The sequence below is a fragment of the Arvicola amphibius genome, chromosome 14 (genome assembly GCF_903992535.2).
Source record: "Arvicola amphibius chromosome 14, mArvAmp1.2, whole genome shotgun sequence".
NCBI classification, from domain to species: Eukaryota; Metazoa; Chordata; class Mammalia; order Rodentia; family Cricetidae; genus Arvicola; species Arvicola amphibius.
The window spans coordinates 43,879,697-43,900,531 of record NC_052060.1 but is presented as its reverse complement, the minus strand read 5'-3'; the positions used below and the strand labels follow the sequence as shown (position 1 = coordinate 43,900,531).

General features: G+C 41.4%; 1 protein-coding gene across 1 annotated transcript in view; it reads right to left on the bottom strand.

Annotated features, from left to right (window-relative positions):
• Emcn (endomucin) overlaps window positions 1-13,954 on the bottom strand; it is a 77,437-nt gene extending 63,483 nt beyond the window's left edge. The window contains exon 1 of the mRNA XM_038312076.1: window positions 13,733-13,954. Coding sequence (XP_038168004.1) covers window positions 13,733-13,805 — 73 coding nt within the window. The 5' untranslated portion in view covers window positions 13,806-13,954. The remainder of the gene's footprint in view (window positions 1-13,732) is intronic.
• Between the last annotated feature and the right edge of the window lie 6,881 nt (window positions 13,955-20,835).

The following is a 20,835-nucleotide window of genomic DNA, read 5'->3' as shown; positions in this document are numbered from 1 at the left end:
GAGGCAATCAATGGCATAATTTAAGTTCACAAGTATAAAATAGTTTTGTATCAATAGACACTATTCTAGAGGAGTGGAGAAATAGAGTATCAGAAATTGTTTAGGACTTATGATAATGGAGCTTTATTTGGCAAAAGAATCTATTCTCATAACAAACATTTGAGAAGGCTACATACATTATCTTCTAGGTTTTCTTTTCTAACATTTCCTAAAGTTTTTTTTGATTAAACACATTCAACCTCAGATAAGTGCTAATCACTTTTAAGACCTTGAAGACTCTTCTCCACCAACTAAGATTGCTTAGTTTTATTTCAATAGATTTCAATTTAATTGCTAAATTTCTAAGCTTAGCATCTCTGTTCTGTTCTACTGAATCTCAGGTTGTCCTACCTGCATGAAGCCTCATCTGTTAGTCCCATCCAGAGTCCTCAGCTTTCCTACAGTACAACGCTTAAGCCTCACAAGTGATCACCCCCTCTTTTTCACTCAGCCAGTTGCTAAGTGCCAACTAGTGGGGGTGCATTAGCTACATTTTCAGAAACTTCTAATGTTTTCAAACTGTTTATTTTTATTATAAAAGATAAGAGATAGAAATGGAAAAAAAGTGAATGCATATATACCTGGGCTAACGGTGATCTGGAAGCTCTTTGGGAATGTGCTTTTATGAATGGAGTACCTTCCACCTTTACTCAAGTAACCTTTATCTGACATTGCAATAATTTCTACAGGCTCTATATTCATTTAAGTGTAACAGAGTTTAAACTTCACACTTTTAATTTCATGAAATTGGAAACATGCATCTGTGTTCTGTGCTTTGATCGGGGTAAGATTTTTTTTCATCTTGGGAGTGAGAGCTAATGCACATTTATTGTTTTTCTGCATGCAATCTAGCAAATGATGATATAGCATCTCACTTCTTTTTTGTCTGTTGCTGTGATAAACCATGATGAGCAGCAACAATGTATAGAGAAAGGATTGATCTGGTGTTTGGCTTCAGAGTCTGAGTCTAGGACAGAGGAGGTGTGGCAGCAGGAGGTAGGAACTTGAAGTTGGTCAATCACATTTTATCCACACACAGGCGAGGCTACAAACCATCAGATATTGTCTCCAGGGTTGTGAGTCCTCTATCAAGACTCCAATTTCTAAAAGTTTCCTAACTTTTCTCAAACAATGCCATTGACTGTGACAAGGTGTTCGAATACATGGCACTAGGGAGGGGGACATGTCTCACATCAAGTAATGCATTTCATTTACTCCCGTGACTCCTTCCTAATTCTGCTCCCAACATGGAATGGACAGTAAGGAACCTGAACAGGGACAGGGCAGCAGAAGCAGAGTCCCTATAAAGATGCATGTTGAGGCTGGCAAGGTAGCTTACAGGGTAAGAATATGAGCCTTCAAGCTTGATAGTCTGAGTTCAATCCCCTGAACCCAAGTCAAGGAAGGAGATAAACAACTTGGATTGTTCTCTAACCTCCAAATGAATGCCATGGTAGAGATGCACCCACACTCCCACACTTGCAAAATAAGGAACATAAAGCAGAAGTTGCCAAAGAACTTATGATGTAGACTCTTATTACAGGTTGTCATGACTTATAGAATTGAAATTGTTATTTTCAATTGTTATTTTCAATAATGTTCTAACTTTAGATTCATACAGTCTTCAAATTCCCATACAATTGTCCATTTGCAAGACTGAATGGGAAAGGATGGGAATCCAAGAGTTCCGTCAAGGTCAGGGAGTTTATGGTCAGCAGTCAGTAAGAGGAGATGAGAGGAAACAAACCAGCTTTAGTCTCATATGGTGATGTGTGTTCTCCATCATTGAAATCATTCTCTAGGTTCTCCAATTTCTTAAGACTACAAAATAATGCCGTGAACTGATGCTACCAATTATTTACAGCAATATTTTAAGACAAATATTCTTCATCTTGATAAAGAGAAAAAGACTGAGCAGAAAGCCTAGCCAGTGGTACAAAATAATACCATAACACTTGTCCTTCATTGTGCACTAAAACATCAAAACATGGATGAGGTTTTGCACACTATCTGCTGGCTGCTTAGATGCAACACAGGCATTACGTAATAGGCGATGGGATTAAACCCGGAGTACACAGAAAGTCAGATCATGTGTGCAGTGGGCAGGGTAGATGTGCACACACATTTAGGAAGAGAGCGTGCCCACAGGACATGTGTAATTCAGTATAAATGTCACGTAAATACAAGCCCCACAGTTACTAAGAAAACGCAGGAAAAGCCTCCCCTCTTTCCATTTTTGATTGTGGCTATTCTGTTTTTATCAAATTTTCTTTGGAGAAATACTCCTGAAATTATAAGTTACTGTGTGGACAAGCAACACACCTTCTCATTTCATGTCAAAAAATGTTTGGTTTAGGACCTCTGGGTGACAGTCCCTAAGTCATTTTGGCAACTGATCTTAATTGAGTGCCATCAGGGTACCGAGCCAGCTGACCATCATCACCCTGCGCCATTTTGCTATAACACAGAATCTCAGCTCCTCTCTCTAGTCACAGTCTCTATGTTAATGCCAGTCATTTAATACTCCACGAGCCCTCAAACATTTTTTTTGTATCTTAACAATTTACTGAAACCAACTTTGTGTTTGGATTATCAACCACATGCCCACTCCACATGAGACTCTGAAGAGAATGTAGCATTTTCTTCCTTAATTAACTTATTATTAAAAGCAGATAATTTTCCTGAGTAGCCTACAGGGTGCTGCCAGGCTAATAGGGTGGCAAGAGCGAGCAGAATTGAGAGTGAATGACAACATCCCATGAGTAAGTGCTGAAGGGGCGGGCCAGACAAAGTAGGAATTTAAGCTGCAGTGCCAGGGGAATTCAGTACTTCAAATAGTATTTTTCTTGGCCATATCTACTTTGCTATTATCCTAAACTAGTACAAAAAAAAGACAATGAATTCATAGCAAAAATTTCCCAGAAAGCAGGAGAGTTTGCCATTTTCCTTGAAAAGTAAACTTCCTAGTGCCTGCTGTGAAGTGGCTTGGTGAAGGGAGCTGTGTGGGGATCAAGAAGAGTTGGATGGCCTTGGCAGAGAAACACACTGGCTGCCAGAGGAACGGCTTGAGGCGGGCAGGCACTCTCTTCCCAATCATTTGAACTGTTAGGGCGTCTCTTGCCTCCATCTGCCCATCGCCTCCATCTGCCCAGTCCTTGCTCTCTCACACAGGGCCTCCCTGAGCCTCAGCAGTTTCTCAGGTCTTTTATAGCTCCGTTTTTCCTCTAGGCAACTCTTCCTGGTTGCTAATGAGTGCCACATGAATAGTGCCAATAAAAGAAGAAAATAGGAGGGCGTCTTGCTGATGTGATCTCTGGCCAAACAGAACACGCCTTTCATGTGCCAAGCCCCTCCGCCAAGCAGCCCAAGTGAGAATCCCCAGAGCTGAGCCCTGCTTTGCTCCTGGAGGTGTCAGGATGAGGGAGAGGCGAGGCAATTTGGGGCAAAACGTACAGATGTTGTTAGAGTAAAAACACAAAGCTGGGGCTCTGGAAGGAGCCGCGTCGCTATCCAGCCCAACCTCTTTCTCTTCATAGATGTGAAAGATCCTGCCTGAAGAACATGGAACCTGCTTGCCTCAGTCACAAGAGAAATGGGAGCCACTGGCTCGGAGACTATGGGCTCTTGGCTCGGAGAGCAGTGTCTTCTCTCCATGGTTCGGTCTTGGCTGTGATACCACTCAGGGCTCAATCGGGAAAAATATAAGAATTCTGTTCCATTATCAAATACGTTCAATCATTTTTCGATAAAATTTCTTACTAGAACTATACTCAGATAAATGTGTTATGAAGGATTGGATCTGTTAACACTCATGTCAACCAGATAAATGCCATTTCTTTTATATATATATATATATATATATATTTCTTTTTTTTTTTAGGAGGAGGAGGAGGAGGAGGAAGAGGAGGAGGAGGAAGAGGAGGAGGAGGAGGAAGAGGAGGAGGAGGAGGAGGAAGAGGAGGAGGAGGAGCAATAAATGCCATTTAAAATGACTACTGACCTATGAAAAATTTAAAACTTCAGAACGACCGAATGATCCGATGTTCCTACGTTTTCAGGATTAGACTGAAGTTAACTTGAGAAATTATAAATGTCAACAATGCAATAAATTTACTTTTATTTGAAGTATAACAGTTTAGAATGACTTGACAGATGGTGTAGAGGATTATGGGACCTTTTTTTTGGGGGGGGGTGTTATGTAAAGAAATCTGAGTCAACAGTTGCTGGTCACTTTGGTGTGATTTGGGTAGATCCAACGGTCGGCACAATCTCCATTACACAAACTGAGATGGCAGACCAGCTTCACGGGGCCTGGCAAGCAAATGTAACCCACCAGGTCCCTGCTCCAGATCCTGCCTCAGTTTCCCCCAGTGGTGGACTGTGACCTGTAAGCCCAATGCAGCACCAGAGAAACAAAGTAGAACACCAGGGATAAAAGTAAATATGCCTCAAGCAGAAGAACACATCTTGGATGCCCCATGACTTGCAATGAAACACAGTTTTCCACATTAAAGCAAGGGAAAAGGAAAAGGCATCGAGACATTATCCTCAATGCCTGAAGATTCACATACCATTAAATGGTGGACTGATTCTACCAGTCCTGGTAACCTGATGTTACCAGGGTAAGAGGTGACAGACAGCATTGTCTTTTAATTCTGTTTTTTTTTTTTAATTTTGTAATTCTTCCAAGTTTTAGAATACTACATAAAATTAGGTCACATAAACAAAGCTGTCAAAACTAAAAGAAACAGAGAATCACAGAAAGCTCATTGAGTCACATGATTTAATCATTAATTAGAGCAACCTCGATCCTGCAATTACTATAAATAAATCCTAATAAGCTAATTCTATGGATTTAAAAGGCAGCTCACATCTTTCAAAGTCAGATTTGCAGAGAACATAATCAGGAGCTATGCCAGAGTCGGACAGAGGAATTGGAGTCCAGGCATGCAGCAGCCGTCTCTCCGCCCTGGGGAGAGGATCCAGGAGCTACTTGTCTGCGTCCTCACACTAGCTCAACACTCTAGGAGGGCAATTTCACACTTTTTACCACAAAAACAAATTTCTTTTCCCACTTCAGTTAAAAATAAAGTCAATGTGTTATACAAATGGTTTTCTCTGTTGTGTGTGTGATATTTATAACTCAAGGATTATTTTGAAACATGACCATTGCAATGTGAACAGCCACAAAGAACAACATTAAAGGTATATGGATAAAGGATAAGGAATGGAACAACAGAGTCCAGTTATTAAGAAAGAAGCCTGACAGAATTTTAAAGTCTATAAATGTACTTATTGACTCTATGATTTTAGTATTAGTTGTCATAATCATAGACAACCCAATAGGAATTCATGGTTTGTATTACATTTAAAATAGATCTCTTATTGCCATGTAGAATGACTACTTGTCAATACATAGACTTTTCATTATTGTCTAATAGAGAAACTGATGCTAGCGTAGGTTCAGTGTGGTGACCAGTTCTGTCACACGCAGAAGCAAGACTAAATTTCATTGCTGCATCATGACTGAATCTCCATCACTAACTTGTCCGAACTCTCAAACCTACTAATAGTTAATTTTTATGAAAGATTAAAACTCTTTGTGGGTCTGCTGCATGCAGTGGCACGTGTTTTACCTTGGCACTCAGTAGGCAGATGCAAGTATTTATAGGTTTATAACTCACATAATAAGTCTCAGGCCAGACTGGTCCACAAAGCAAGTTTCAGGCTAGTCAACACTATACCATGCCTTTAAAAAAATTTAAAAAGTAGATATTGACTATTTTCAAACAAAAAGATGTTTCATTAAATATAAACTTTCAAAAATAGTCTTATATTAATTCTTTGAAAATTTATTTTGCATGTATCTTTGGATAACATTCACTCCCCTCTCGTCCACCTCCAAGATCCACCCCCACTTTCCTACCTAATCAACTTCATGTTCTCTTTTTTCTTTTAAAACCCATAGAGTTCGATTTGTGTTGCATGAATAGTCTTGGGGGTAGATCAGCCTATCATTAATGGAGTCACACCATTAAATAAATCTCCCTCTCCACTTGTGTCTATTGATCTAAGTGAAGGATTAGTGAAGCAAGTGACATAACTTTGAAACACACTCTCGAAATTATGCAAATTCACACACATAATTTTCACTTGCATATATTGTGATTATAACATAGCTCAGCAACCATCCTCTAGAATACTATATCATGTGAAATTATTTCAGGAATTTATATTTCATCAGGGGAAGAGTTAACACTATACTTATTAGTTGATTCTGACTGGAATCAACTTGGAATAAAAGCATTTCATCTAAATGGTGGAATTTGATAAATGGTGGAGCATTAAGTTCCAAAGTTTTATGGTACTTACTGCCCACTCTATACATTTTGTGTGCATCACCTCACAATCAATGTCCCCATGAGGTGAGAATTGCACTTACTCCATCGTATAACTCAGAATATCAGAAGTTAAGCAATTCATCCAAAAGACAGAATCTGAATCACATCATCTGAATCCAGAACTAATACAATTTGACATTAAGTGACTAATTCTGTAACTTCTGTCTCCTATAAACCGTATATCTGTTCCACTGACATTTCGAGGCAAGTCTCTTTTATTCTAGCCAGTGTGGCGAAAGGCACTACAGTTCCTTCTATGAGATTCATGAGGATCATTTGAATGAGGATGCTAAAAATCATATGTCCAAGCAGAAGTTCTTGTAGGTGCCATGAGAGGTGGCAGTGGTTTCTCAACTGATGGAGGGGGGTGTCTCTAACTATGTTCTTCTTCTTTTTTTAAATCAGAAAACAACTTACAGAAATGTCACCACCCTGGGAAGGTAGCAAGCTACAGAAAAAAGTCCCAAAGAGCGTCACTTCTTGTGTGATTTCATGACATGTGACCTTACTATACTCTCACACTGTTTTGAAGCCTCAGCTTCTTGGACAGTAAAACAGATGCAATACCAATGGCCTTGGAATGAGAGAAATAAGAGAGATTCTCATCAGCACCAATGGCAGATGCTCTCAGAGGCTGCACAGATACTGCACACTTAGGAAAGGTTTCAGGCAGAAGACGACAGATTGAAGAGATTACTAAGTGGTGCACATTTCAGTAAAATCAACGGTATTGATTTTTTAGACATAGAACTCATTACTGAGTCTGTGCACACACAACTGTTTTCTTCAGAGCTGGTCCTCTTTAGGGTATTGCTTAGCTTACAAACAAGAGATGGGTCAACACTTTATAGTTATTTAAGTAAGGAGAAGCTGTAACTAATCCATATCACTGCCTACATCCAAACGTTTCCACTGAGAAAAGTGAGTTCCCTGGGAAGCAGAGTTCGAAATCAGAATGTGCATGCCCTTGGTTTAGGAAGAGCTGGCGTTGCAAGGGAAAGGGTGTGGGGGTAGAGCAGCGGGTCTGAAGCATTTCAGAAAGAAAAGGAAAGTCCTGGGCTGAGGAGATGACTCAGTTGATGAAGGGTTTGAGGACCTGAGTTCAGATCCACCCCCTGCCCCCAAGCAAATGAGGCATGCGCACCTGTTATCCCAGCATGAGGGATGCTGAGCCAAGAGCATCCCTGGAACTCACTGAATGAGTCACTGAGTCATTAGATTAAGTGAGACCCGGTCTCAAAAATTCGGTGGAAAGGCATTGAGGAAGATACCTGACATTGACCTATCTCCTGCACAAGCACAGAGACACCAGTCTCCTGCCATACATGCACAAGCACACACGTATTTTCACACACACTCACACATGTAAATAAAACAATGGGAAAATGGAAAGTATTCTCCCTGACTTCCTTCCTCTTCATCAAATGCTGTCTTGTGGAATGCTAATGTTACTGTGTTAAATTACAAAGAATTTTTAAAAAAAAAATCAAGTAGGATTCTGAAACAAAGGTTAGTATCAGAATAGCATCAGACAGAAAGCAAAATACAGCCACCAAAATGAAGCAAAACCCTGTCTGGATACACCTGTGTACAGATGGCTGCCACAGCAATGGCTGGAGTTCTTGTGGTCAGGAAGACTACACAGAATAGCAAAATGAGAGTCTAATTCTCCCATGGTAGCACTTCTAATTTGGAGAGCAGTTGTCACCACTACTGATGTATCTGTGCGTAGGAAACAAAACCCCTGCTCAACTTCTGAATGTAAGCTTCCATTGGCCTTTATGAGAGTCCACTAATGCTTCCCGTGTCTATTCCTCAGTCATGTGCTGTGGTGCATAGGGTTCCCCGCCTGCCAGCTGAACTCTAAGTTTCTCTTCTGAGCGACCTTTTCACACCATGGAGCTATTACTGCCTGATTCAAAAAAAAGCCCAGTGACCCTAGGAGTTCAGAAGCAGAAAAGGGGGTAGGACACAGGAATCGGATGTAAATTCTTACCTTGAAATTCATGGCTTAGAAATGTAGCCTCTCAAATTATTCCTAGAGTTGCAGAGGCCATTGGAAGCTGATTGCTACTGAAAAAGAACCTTAGTAACTGGAATCCTGCAATGATCCATAAGTTCAATATTTACCTGAAGCTTAAGCTAGAAGAGGAAATGACCACTATCTAACAAATTAATTTCTGAAACCCTCAAGTCTGAACACTTTTTTAATTTTCTGAATGATTCTGACTTACGAAATGAAATTGAAAGAGAATTTGTTGAGGAAGATCTTATGGAGGTCCAGGAAATACTCCATATTTTGATAATATATGATCACTTTTAGTTCTTATTTTTATACTGATCTTTACGATATTGTAATTATTATATACTGTATTTATTTATATTATTTATTTTATTATTTATTTGTCATAGTTACTGGCAAGCTGTAAGGCGCTTGCAGTGTGGAAGGAGAGCTAAGATGCTGTAGGGACTGGCTCTCATGAGATTAAGCTCCATACAGAGTGTAACACATCGGCGCCTGGAAGACAAGGGAGCTGAGCATTCATGTTGCTGTCACAATGAGGAGGGTGAAGCTTTGAATCAAGAACTGACCTCTACAGAAGTTTCTCAGTCTCAGGAGGTCCCATTTATTATTTTTTTCTCTCAGTGTCCATGCTACTGGGGTTACTCAGAAATTAGGAAACAACCTTTCTCAAGACCCAGTAAATACCACTTTTGAGTATATACCCCAAAAGGATGCTCAATCATGCCACAAGGACATAGGCTCAACTATGTTCATAGCAGCATTGTTTGTCATAGCCAGAACCTGGAAACAACTTAAGTGCTCTTTGACCAAAGAATGATAAGGAAAATGTGGTATATTTATACAATGGAGTACTACACAGCAGAAAAAAATAATGACATCTTGAAATTTATAGGCAAATGGATGGTTCTAGAAAACATCATATTGAGTGAGGTACCAGACCCCGAAAGACAAATATCGTATGTACTCAGTCAAAAGTGGCTTTTAGATATAAAGCAAAGAAAACCAACTTGCAAACCACAATCCCAGAGAACCTAGACAACAATGAGGCCCCTAAGAGAGACATACATGGATCTAATCTACATGGAAAGTACAAAAATACAAGCTTTCCTGAGTAAATTGGGAGCTTAGGGACCATGGGAGAGGGTTGAAGGGGAGGGGAGGGGAGAGGAGTGGAGCAGAGAAAAATGTAGAACTCAATAAAATCAATAAAAAAGGAATAAAATAAATAAACTACTGATAATCTGTGGGGAAAAAAAAGAACTAGATGCCAGGCGGTAGTGGCACACACCTTTAATCCCAGCACTTGGGAGGCAGAGGCAGGCAGATCTCTGAGAGTTCGAGGCCAGCCTGGTCTACAAGAGCTAGTTCCAGGACAGGCTCCAAAGCTACAGAGGAAAACATTACCTCCAGCTTCCAGGACATTTGATTCCTATTGCACAGCTCAGCTTACATGTCTCACCAGAATTAAAACCTACCATCTTACATCACTGTTTCTCCTAAACTATCTCTTCACATGTTTCCTCGTCTGTTCTAAACCATTTGCCCAATCTGTGTCCACACAGCCTTGTCTTGGCTTGTCTCTCATCAGCAGTAAAAATGATAGGAACAAGCAACATGTGCTCTATGTCCTTGACGCTTCTCCCAGACCCTTCTTTACACTTCAGTGGTAGACTTTCTGACTGACAGTGTCTGGTGCAATGGTCTCTTTGTCCATTCTCTCTCCTGACCCAGGCAGTCGAATCTATTTTCTGCTGGAGACTGATCCTCTTAGTTTATAACTTTAATGATAAGCCCCATGCTCAAGAACTTTTATAGGCACCAATTGTTAAATGTAAGTCAATATTGCTTTTGTATTTGTTTTATAGGTGTGGGACTCTAACCCAGTGCCATAGATAAATTAAGAATCTGCTTTACCCTGAGCTACAGCTCCGGGGATGGATACCAATCTGTAATTCCCATCCTCTACTCAACATCTCCTGATACCATACTTTGCACAGCATTTCTTAGTATGTACCCAGACTCAAACTACAGCTTCTTTGTATTTATAGACTAGAATGCACTGCTGTTTCAACAGTGTCCCTATTCAGGAAATTTTACATCTACCTTGAGCCTCCCGATTTTCAAGTTACAAAGTTCAGCATATTTTTATGAGAAGTTGTGAGATTTCCCAACATACCAAACTAGGAACTTGTGATTTCTCTATGCCATTTTTTCCTTATTCCTCAAGACCCTTGATAAAATTTGTGTTGTTTGGCTCTTCCTCTTCTCATCCTAATACAAGAAATGTCTCCTATTGGCTTTGGTAAAGCTACAGGATTTAGCGTAGCATCTTCTAATAGTATATTCAATCAATTTTTTGCTTTATAAAATTGGATGCTCTATCACTAACAAATGAATTCTTCCAGGCAACTAAATCCATCTGTTATCCATATCCCGGGGTCTGTTTCTGCCTACCCCAAACATTTTCATCTCTCCTAGACTGATGCAACGTTTAAAAATAAAATGGTAGAGGGAGTAAATGCACACAGCTTCCAGGCTTCCATTTCCTGGAATCGTCTTTTAACATCGCTGAGCCTCAGCAGTCAAAAGCTCACCCCTCTAGACCCCAGAGTCACTGGAGTGTCTGTTCAGGTTTAAGTACAACACAGAAGACTTCAGGAAAGACTGACCATCTCCTTCAGGAACTTCTGGGACACATTTCTAAAGAGCAGCCTTCCAAGTTGGACACTATAAATTTTTAGGCCAGCATCCTATGGACAAAAGCTACTTGCTGCCATACAGATAATTCTCTGGGTCTCAACAAAAGTTCCACCACCAGATTGTATTTATTTAAATCTGAGATTGACAAAAAAACACCAGAAAGAAAAGTACTCAGTTTCTCGGAAAAGAAATCATATTTAGCAGTCAATTTCAGAGCCAAAAAGCATGCATTTGTTTGACAATCTGAGCGTTAGAGCTGAAATGGCTCCCTCCCAGACCCCAATAATTGACTCTGCTGATGAATTTGTTGATCATTCTAAGTGTGAGGAGCCAATAAAGCTCAGAACTCAATGTACTTGGGGTACATGGAGTTAGGAAAGAGCTGATGAGATGAACGTAGGAAATGCTTCATTTCCTGTGCCCATTCTGCTAAGGAAACATAAACTGGCAGAGCCAGGTGCATCCAAGTCATCCATGTAGCCTGGAAAAACTCGGTCAGCCCTACCCAGGCCACTGTCAAGGGTCAGTCTGTGGTGCCAAGATACAGCAGATACAGCTTCTGTTTTTAAAGATCAGTTTCTCCTCTCTCCTCTCTCTCTCTCTCTCTCTCTCTCTCTCTCTCTCTCTCTCTCTCTCTCTCTCTCTCTCTCTCTCTCTCTCTCCTTCTCCTCCTCCTCTTACTCTTCCTCCTCCTGCTTCTCCTCACCTCCTCCCCTTCTTCCCTCTGCCCCTCTCCCCTCTCCCTCCTACCCTCTCTCCCTTCCCTCCCCTCCCTGTTTTCCTCATTCCAGATACAGGTCTTAAGTTATCAAGTAGGTTTGTTGGCAGATGCGAAGGAAATACTGTCTAAATATTTTCCCTGCCACAGTGAGGAATTATCCAGTGTGGGCTAAAACTTGTTAGCATGTTGACCCTGCTAAAGCAAGGGTAGACGCTTGACCAGTGAGCTGAAGGAGGCTGGTGTTTTCCCTAAATGGACATAGTGGAGAAGTCTGTGAGCCCTTCTGTGTTCTCTCCATGCTGGTTCCCTCTCTTACAGTCAGCTTGGAGGCCAGTTCCTCTGACTCCCTTCCTCTTTGTTTCCAGGATGCACAGCCCATTCAGCATTAAAACGCGCTGGCAGTATGCTGCACACTAGAAGGCCTGCAGACTTGAAGGGGTGGAGAGCCTAGCCCAAGCTTGCAGAACTTTTATCAGCCAGGCACATGGGTTTTGAGCAAAGTGTCGCAGGGTAGATGCTCTCATCAGCTGTTCTAACACATCCTGAAGAGACACACAGAAGCAAGCCGCTGAACTCCGCTGCTTCATGGACACTTTTGTAAAAAAGCCAGATTCACAGGAGCTCCTTCTAACTTTCTGGCAAGATGCAAGATAAGCAAGTGTGTGATGAGAAAAGACTTCCAGATTTATCCTAAACTTATAAAAAAGATTTCTTTTAAAAAAATTACTGACAAGATGTAGCTCAAGCTGGACCATTGGTTGTGTTTTTATTCTTTTTTTTTTTAACTTTACATTGCTTTTATAAATTAAAATTTTGTAGGCAGTAAACGTTGGGAAAGGGTGCAAGCAAACTTAGAATTGAGTTTTCTGGACCACCCCTCCCCCCCAACGCACACATACCCTCTGCACACACCCTCAGAGTCAGAACCAATCTCTCCCAGTTATGTCTTCTCTTACATTTTAGCTTTCATGCTTATAGAAGCTGCCTAATGCTAGAATCACTGGCCTATTTCTCTCAATAGCACATCTACCACTGTAAGAGAGGGAAGCAACTTGCTCATTTTGCTGTTCCTTGCACCGCCCAGCACAGGACAGGAGCCCAATAAATTAGTGCTTTAGCTTAACTGTTTATTTTGTGTTACTTAAGAATGGTTGGAAATAAAAAACAGTGGTGTTTGCATCTGTTCACTAGGGCGGTGCAGCATGCACCTGAGGGTCTTACCGGGCAGTCGGTGGTGGGTTTTACACGTTTATCTTTAAAGTTCTGAAAGTCACACAAAGTATTGCGGGACTGTGTTCACATCTGCATATACTTCTGTAACAAAGGTCAATACATTTATTTCCCTGCTTGCCCAGTCACCTAAGATGCTAATATCCTTCTAATAGCGAATCACCATTCACTTCTTTAGCTAGCTTTACCCAACCAAAGCTGAGAGCTGGGATTGACACCGGCGCCCTTGGCAACACAGTTTCCCTCATACAGGATTCTCTTATCATTCTGGGCCGATGATAGAAAAAAAATATGTCTTTTTGAATTAACACATTTTTAGCCAAAATTCTATCTTAGTCTCCGAAAAGGTAACACATTTCCCCAGTTGTTTTATGAATCCATTAAACATACTTTCAGGCCATCAGGCCAGCAAGCATTTCCTTTTAGCAGAAACCAGCTCTCATCTGTGGCGTGCCTTCTCGGCCTCTTCCCCGCCTAGCTCCCTTGTATTCCATCGAGCAAATCAATCGGCACATGAGAACTGCGGGAGGAAGCCTCCTGAAGGTCAACCGGGGCTAGAAACTTGCCAGCTCCGATTTCTCATCCACACCATCAGAAGGATCAAAGAAACAGTACCTTCGCTGGCCTCACTGCGGCAGACACGGTTGCACAGGAGGAGGAGAAGTGCGGTCACCTGAAGCAGCTGCATGGTGCCTTAGGAGGGTGTCAGTGGCTTCTCTCCCGGGGTAAGGCGTGAAGGATTCCTCCCAGCCTGTCCGGGCCGAGTTAGCAAATGGAAAAGGTGTGCCGCATGTGGCCAGACGCTACCCATTCCTACTTATTTTGGGGACTCTGATAAAGAACTAGAGGAAACACACACACTCCCTTTGGGAGGTCAGCAGAGCGGAGATTTATTGTTTCAGCCCCTTACAGGAACTCTTTTTCCCCCCCTCTCTCTTCCTTTGGCAGCCACTTGTGTTTTTGTTACTGCATTATTTTGCTCTTCTTCAACAAAAAGGTCAGGATGGGATTGGAACAGGAAGGGACCCTTCTCAAGAAAGGGCCAGGGAGCTTTCTAACTTTTGTTTTGAAAGCGCGTTTTGGAGTAGCTGTTAGGATGCCTCATCAAGCAGCTACTCAGCCTGCCTAGGAAGGCTGTAACTTCCCAAGGGCTGGATTTGAGTACAAAACCCACAGGGAAAAGCTTTTCTTTTCTCTTTTCCACTCAAAGCCAAATCAGTGAATACTGCCACCTTCTAGAGGCAAATGCAATTATTGATTAGATTATGCTCCACTCTTGAGAAAGCAAGCCGGCCTTTTGTGAACATCCAGAAATATTTTTTTCAAGACACGTCTAACAGAATTAAGCAAAGATCTAACCCCCTGCTCATTTTGGATTTGATATTTTCCTCCTTACTTTGCACACACACGAGGGTAGTGTACTACCACCAAGCTACATCCCTAGCCTAGATTTCTGGGTTTTATTAGTGAGTTTTTTTTTTTTATGAACAACAAGAAAAAAATTACGACATTGCAGGTATAAGGAATCTGCCTCAGTCTGCTTGGGCGGAATGAGGCATTGCGGCGAGTCAGGGATGCTGTGAATTATGTCTTCTGCAGGACCCAAATACCAACCAGCAGTCCCTTTGCTCTCAGTGATGACCAATTAATACACGATAGTCACACAGACCCCTGCACACAGCGCCAGCGTGAACAGGAGAATAAGGGGCTCTAGCCACAGACTTGCCATCTAGGCTCAGCGGCGGGCTCTTTAACACACCATGAGGGGCAGGCTTCCTAGAGAAGAGTGCTGATGGATTCTTACAGACTAAGCCTGCAATCCCACTTTACTCCAGCCGTTCCTTGTTACACCATCCAGGGAAGAAAGGTCTCCATATAAAAGCAGATCACTGGCTCAGACCCCTTGAAAAGATGGCTTATTTCATCCTGACCATGGCCCAGTCTCAGAAGAGCTGGTTTTTAATTTTTAATTTTGTACATAAGTAAGAGTAATTTTAGCCTCTTGATTGACTTTTCCAAAACAGAATGCCTGTGGGCGTCCCCTTTATTAGGCATAGCCTAGAGGGTACAAAGATGCAGAGCATGAGGCTCACGACACACGCATGTTCCAGGAATAGGCTGGGACATGGCCCTGTGAGAACAGGGTGAGACACACTACCTCACTTCCTGATTGCCGTTGCTCTTCTTGGGAAGTCGTCCTTTTTGGGAGATTTCACTCACCAGAATTTCCATGAGTCTTTGGTGTTTTGGACTTTTAGCATGTTTGCTGTGAATTTTCATGGAGGGCACGAGACATCTATTCCAGAAAGAGTTAATCCTCGAAGATTTTCAAGGTACTTTTATTTACTTTGCTACGTGTGTGTGTGTGTGTGTGTGTACGCATGCATCTGGGATACATATGTGTGTGTGCACCCATTTGGGCAGGTGTGCTCACTCATGTGAATGTGTGAATGTGAGGAGAGACCAGAGGTTGACGTCTTCTGCCCCCTTTTTTTTGACTACATCTGTCACTAAACATGGAACTTACTGTCTCAGCCAGACCTCCTGGTCACTGATCCTCTGGATTTGCCCATCTTGAAGTTTCAACAGGAGGGTTGAAGACACACACTGTCACACTGCCACACTGTCATACGGTCACACTGCCACACTGTCACACTGTCACACTGCCACACTGTCACACTGTCACACTGTCATACAGTCACACTGCCACACTGTCATACGGTCACACTGCCACACTGTCACACTGCCACACTGTCACACTGCCACACTGTCACACCGCCACACTGTCACACTGTCACACCGCCATACTGCCACACTGCCACACTGTCACACTGCCACACTGCCACACTGTCACACCGTCACATTGCCACACTGCCACACTGCCACACTGTCATACGGTCACACTGCCACACTGTCATACGGTCACACTGCCACACTGTCATACTGTCACACCGTCACACTGCTGCACTGTCACACTGCTACACTGCCACACTGTCACACTGTCACACTGTCACACTGCCACACTGTCACACTGTCACACTGTCACACTGCCACACTGTCACACTGTTACACTGCCACACTGTCACACTGTCACACTGCCACACTGTCACACTGTCACACCACCACACTACCACACTGCCACACTGCCACACAGTCACACCGCCACACTGACACATTGTCACACCGTCACATCTGTCTCTGATCAAAACTTGGATCCTTATGCTTCTGAAGCGAACACTTTACGCACTAAGTTATTAGTCTAGCCCTATACACCAACTATTTAGAAGACAGGACCATTTGTTGAAAAAAAAAAAAGAGGAAAAAAACAAGCTAACACAAAAGGAAACTGCCTAAGCAGAAAAAGAGAATATTTTCACAGATGCGTGAGTTGATGTGTGGGTGTGAGCACAGAGGTAGATTAGAGATAGGTGAGTTTAGATAGTAAATAATCTTAGTAGGATGTGTATTTAATCAGTTTGTTAAATCTGTTGCTGACTATTTAAAATCAATTTAAACAATATCTTACCTCAAAAACAACATTTTAAAAAAATATGTTAAAGATTTAAATGGGGAAACCAAAATAGAAAATTTTAGGAAAAAAATACGGGTGATGTTACTAAACTGCACCAGAGAGAATAGTTTATAAATGATTAAAACATTTTGGCCCGATATTCACAGGATAAAAACCCAAATAGAAAAACTGGAAAACTGCTAAAAACATATATATTCTAAAAATAAATAACTTCTTGTCTACACAAAACAAAGGTCACATATGTAAACAGAGACTGCCTTTTTGTTCCCAGCTGCCCAGACCTGAATAATCACATAGAAACTATTTTAATTACCACACTGTTTGGTCAACAACTCAAGCATATTCTTAGCTAGCTCTTAAATCTTAAATTCACCCATTTTTTATTAATCTATGTATTGTCATAAGGCTGTGGCTTACCGGTAACATTTTTCAGCATCTTTCTCCCTCAGTAACTACATGGCATCTCTCTGATTCCACCTGCTCTTTCTCTATATCTCTGTATAGATTTCCTGCTGGGCCTTGCTCTGCTAAGCTATTGGCCGAAACAACTTATTCATTAACCAATAAAAGCAACACATATACAGAAGGATGTTCCATATCACACATGCCTGAAAATGAGCAAAATGTTACCAAAGAAATAGAAGGCCAACGAAGGAAAAAGTTGATGCACCTGACTGCAAAATCGTAGAAAAAGACGTGCGGATAACAGGTTAAGCTACTGTTGCCTTTCAGATATAATCAAGTCTGGGTACTGGTAAATACTTGTTATGCTTCTCTCCTTTTACAGAGGCACAGCCTTCCTGGGCTGGGAGAGGGGATTACTTGGCACTATGCATTGATGCTGGCCTAACTGGATATCAACATGTAGAAGAATGAAAACAGATCCATGTCTGTCACCATGCACAAAACTCAAGTCCAAATGGATCAAAGACCTCAACATAAAGCCCACCAACACTGAACCTCATAGAAGTGGAAAGTACACTTGAACGCATTGGCACAGGAGACCACTTCCTAAATATAACCCAGTAGCACAGACACTGAGAGAAAGAATTAATAAATGGGACCTCCTGAAACTAAAAAGACAAAATGTCAGCCTACAGAATGGTAAAAGATCTTCACTAACCCTACATCAGACAGAGGGCTGATCTCCAAAATATACAAAAAAACTCAAGAAATTGGTCATCAAAAGAATGAGTAATTCAATAAAATAAATGGTGTATATACCTAAATAGAGAACTTTCAACAGAGGAATCTAAAATGGCTGAAAGACACTTAAGGAAATGCTCAACATCCTTAGCAATCAGAGAAATGCAAATCAAAACAACTCTGAGATTCCATCTTATATTCCACCTGTAAGAATGGCCAAGATCAAAAATACTGATGACAACTTATGCTGGACAGGATGTGGGGTAAAGGGAACACTCCTGCATTGTTGGTGGTAATGCAAGCTGGTACAGCTGCTTTGGATATCAGTATGGTGATTTCTCAGAAAATTAGGAAACAACCTTCCTCAAGACCCAGCAATACCACTTTGGGGTATATACCTAAAGGATGCTCAATCATACCACAAAGACATGTGCTCAACTATGTTCACAGCAACATTATTTATCATAGCCATAACATGGAAACAATCTAAATGCCCCTTGACTGAAGAATAGATAAGGAAAATGTGCTACATTTACACAATGGAGTACAACAGGAAAAAAAATAATGACACCTTGAAATTTGTGGGTAAATGGATGGATCTAGAAAACATCATATTGAGTGAGGTAACCAAGACCCAGAAAGACAAATATATGTACTCACTCATAAGTGGCTTTTAGACATAAAGCAAAGAAAACCAGCCTATAATTCACAATCCCAGAGAACCTAGACAATAATGAGGACCCTAAAAGAGACATACATGGATCTAATCTACATGGGAAGTAGAAAAGGACAATATCTCTTGAGTAAATTAGGAGCATAGGGATCATGGGAGAGGGTTGAAGGGGAGGGGAGAGGCAGGAAGGGGAGCAAAGAAAAATGTATAGCTCAATAAAATCAGAAAGAGAGAGAGAGAGAGAGAGAGAGAAGAAGAAGGAGAAGAAGAAGAAGAAGAAGAAGAAGAAGAAGAAGAAGAAGAAGAAGAAGAAGAAGAAGAAGAAGAAGAAGAAGAAGAAGAAATGAAAAAGTCTTTCTAATGCCAGCAAGGTGGCTTGGTGGGTGGAAATGTTGGGTACCAACTGTAACAGCCTGTGTTTAATCCCTGGGACAAACCAGGTGAAAGAGAGAAGCGACTCCTACAAGCTGTTCTCTGACTTCCACAGGTATGTTGTGGCACATGTGTACATGTGCGTACATACATAAATAAAAGAGAATATGAAAGAGTTTAAATATTTTCCTGGAACTAACACATACTATTTCTGTCATCTAACCACAAGAGAATGGCTGCTGACCTTCCGTTTTTGTTTGAGTAAATATTTAAGATGTAATATTTAGGATATATATTTACACAAGTATTACTAAACATTTGGTGTTCTAACCAGCTTGACTGTTTTAATCATTATGTAGTGGGCAATTTAAGAGCACTTTAGCAAAGGAAAGATAAGTGACCAGAATAAAATTATTCCATCCTGAAAGAAGAAACTGTGTTGGCTTTGTATTCTTCACAAAACTCATCCAATCCCGTGTACAAGGGAAAAGGATGTTACTTAAGTAAGGTCATGTGAGAACCATCTCAAGAGTTCTTCCCAGGCACTCGCCAAGGGCTGCCTGTGACGTCATTGACACTGGAGAATTTGGAGGCTGAGACTGTAACAATGGTGACTTCTCTCAACCTGTGTGTCACCAAGAAGATATATTTAGGCGGCACTATTGTTAAGGCCACAAATTAAAGCCTTCTCCATACCTGTCTCCTTCCTCTCTGCTGGCTAGTCTTGCTGAATAAAATAATCATCTAAAGTAGTTGGGAAGCCATGGGATGATCTCACAAGCTGGCAGATTTCAGCTCCCCACCCCTTCTTTCAGTGCTGTGCTCACTGGCTGAAATATTTGTCCTCTAACTGTCTAGATTCACCATGGGAAATTGAGGGGGAGCATTATGCCCTTCTCCAATAATGTATAAAGGAAAACGTGAAATTCCGGGATGTCATTTAACAGTGCCTGTGGAAATAAATGAAGCAAGAAGAGAAACCTGACGTTGGCTTCTAGAATCTTTAGGCCAAAGCAACTTGTTTGCTGAAGCAGTGGTATGTCTTCATGCTGTAGGATTCTATGGGAGACATTATTTCAGAGTGATAATTTGATTTCTGAAGAAATAGCTAGTGAATGTCACAAAGGTCTGAGGAGAGACGATAAAGAGAGCCACGACCCTTATTTTCGGAGGTTTGCTCCGTGTTCAAATGTTGGGCGCGCTCAGGGGAGATGGGACTTCACCGCTTGTCACTGCCACTTGTTATTGAAGATGAGAATTCTGGAGCCACTAGGAACAGAACTAAACAGAACTAAGACAAGGAAAATTTAGAAGTCATGGTAGAAAAGATACCAATTCTTCCTTCTTCAGGACCAAAATAACCATCGTTGGTGAAAGTTCTCAGTCTTTTGGCCAAACCCCTGCCACCAACGGAAACATTCTCCTCACTTATTTTCTGTTAATTGGGCTCAGGTGGTCCAGGCTGGTCATCAGTACTCAAGTTCATTATCACTCAGGACATTGCGGCAAGCTGCATTGGGTGTCCAAACTGTTCTCTGCCCCATTCTCTATCCGCCCATCCATTGTTGTATACGCAACATGTAGGGATCATCTTTCAACTCACACTAATTCCCCAAGCTTGCATTGGTGCAGAGAGGCATCAATATGACAGGGGCATCGTCAAAACAATAGTTCCGGATTGAGGTATATATTTATTTCAGTGCAAATATACAAATCTTATGACATAAGCACCCAGACGTCTGTCAACAGATGGAATGATGAAAACACTCTTCTCTGTGAGACAAGCCCATCTCCCATGTCAAAAGGTTCAGCAGCCATTCCTAAATCTTTACCTGTTCTTATGACCTTAGGAAAACTGCCACATATTGAATCTCCCCATACAAAGCTGAGACAGAGCAATATTTCCCACTGATTATGTATACTAATAGAAAACATAATATTTTTCATAATAAATAATACACCCATTTTCAAAATTGATTCTGAGTCATTTACCTC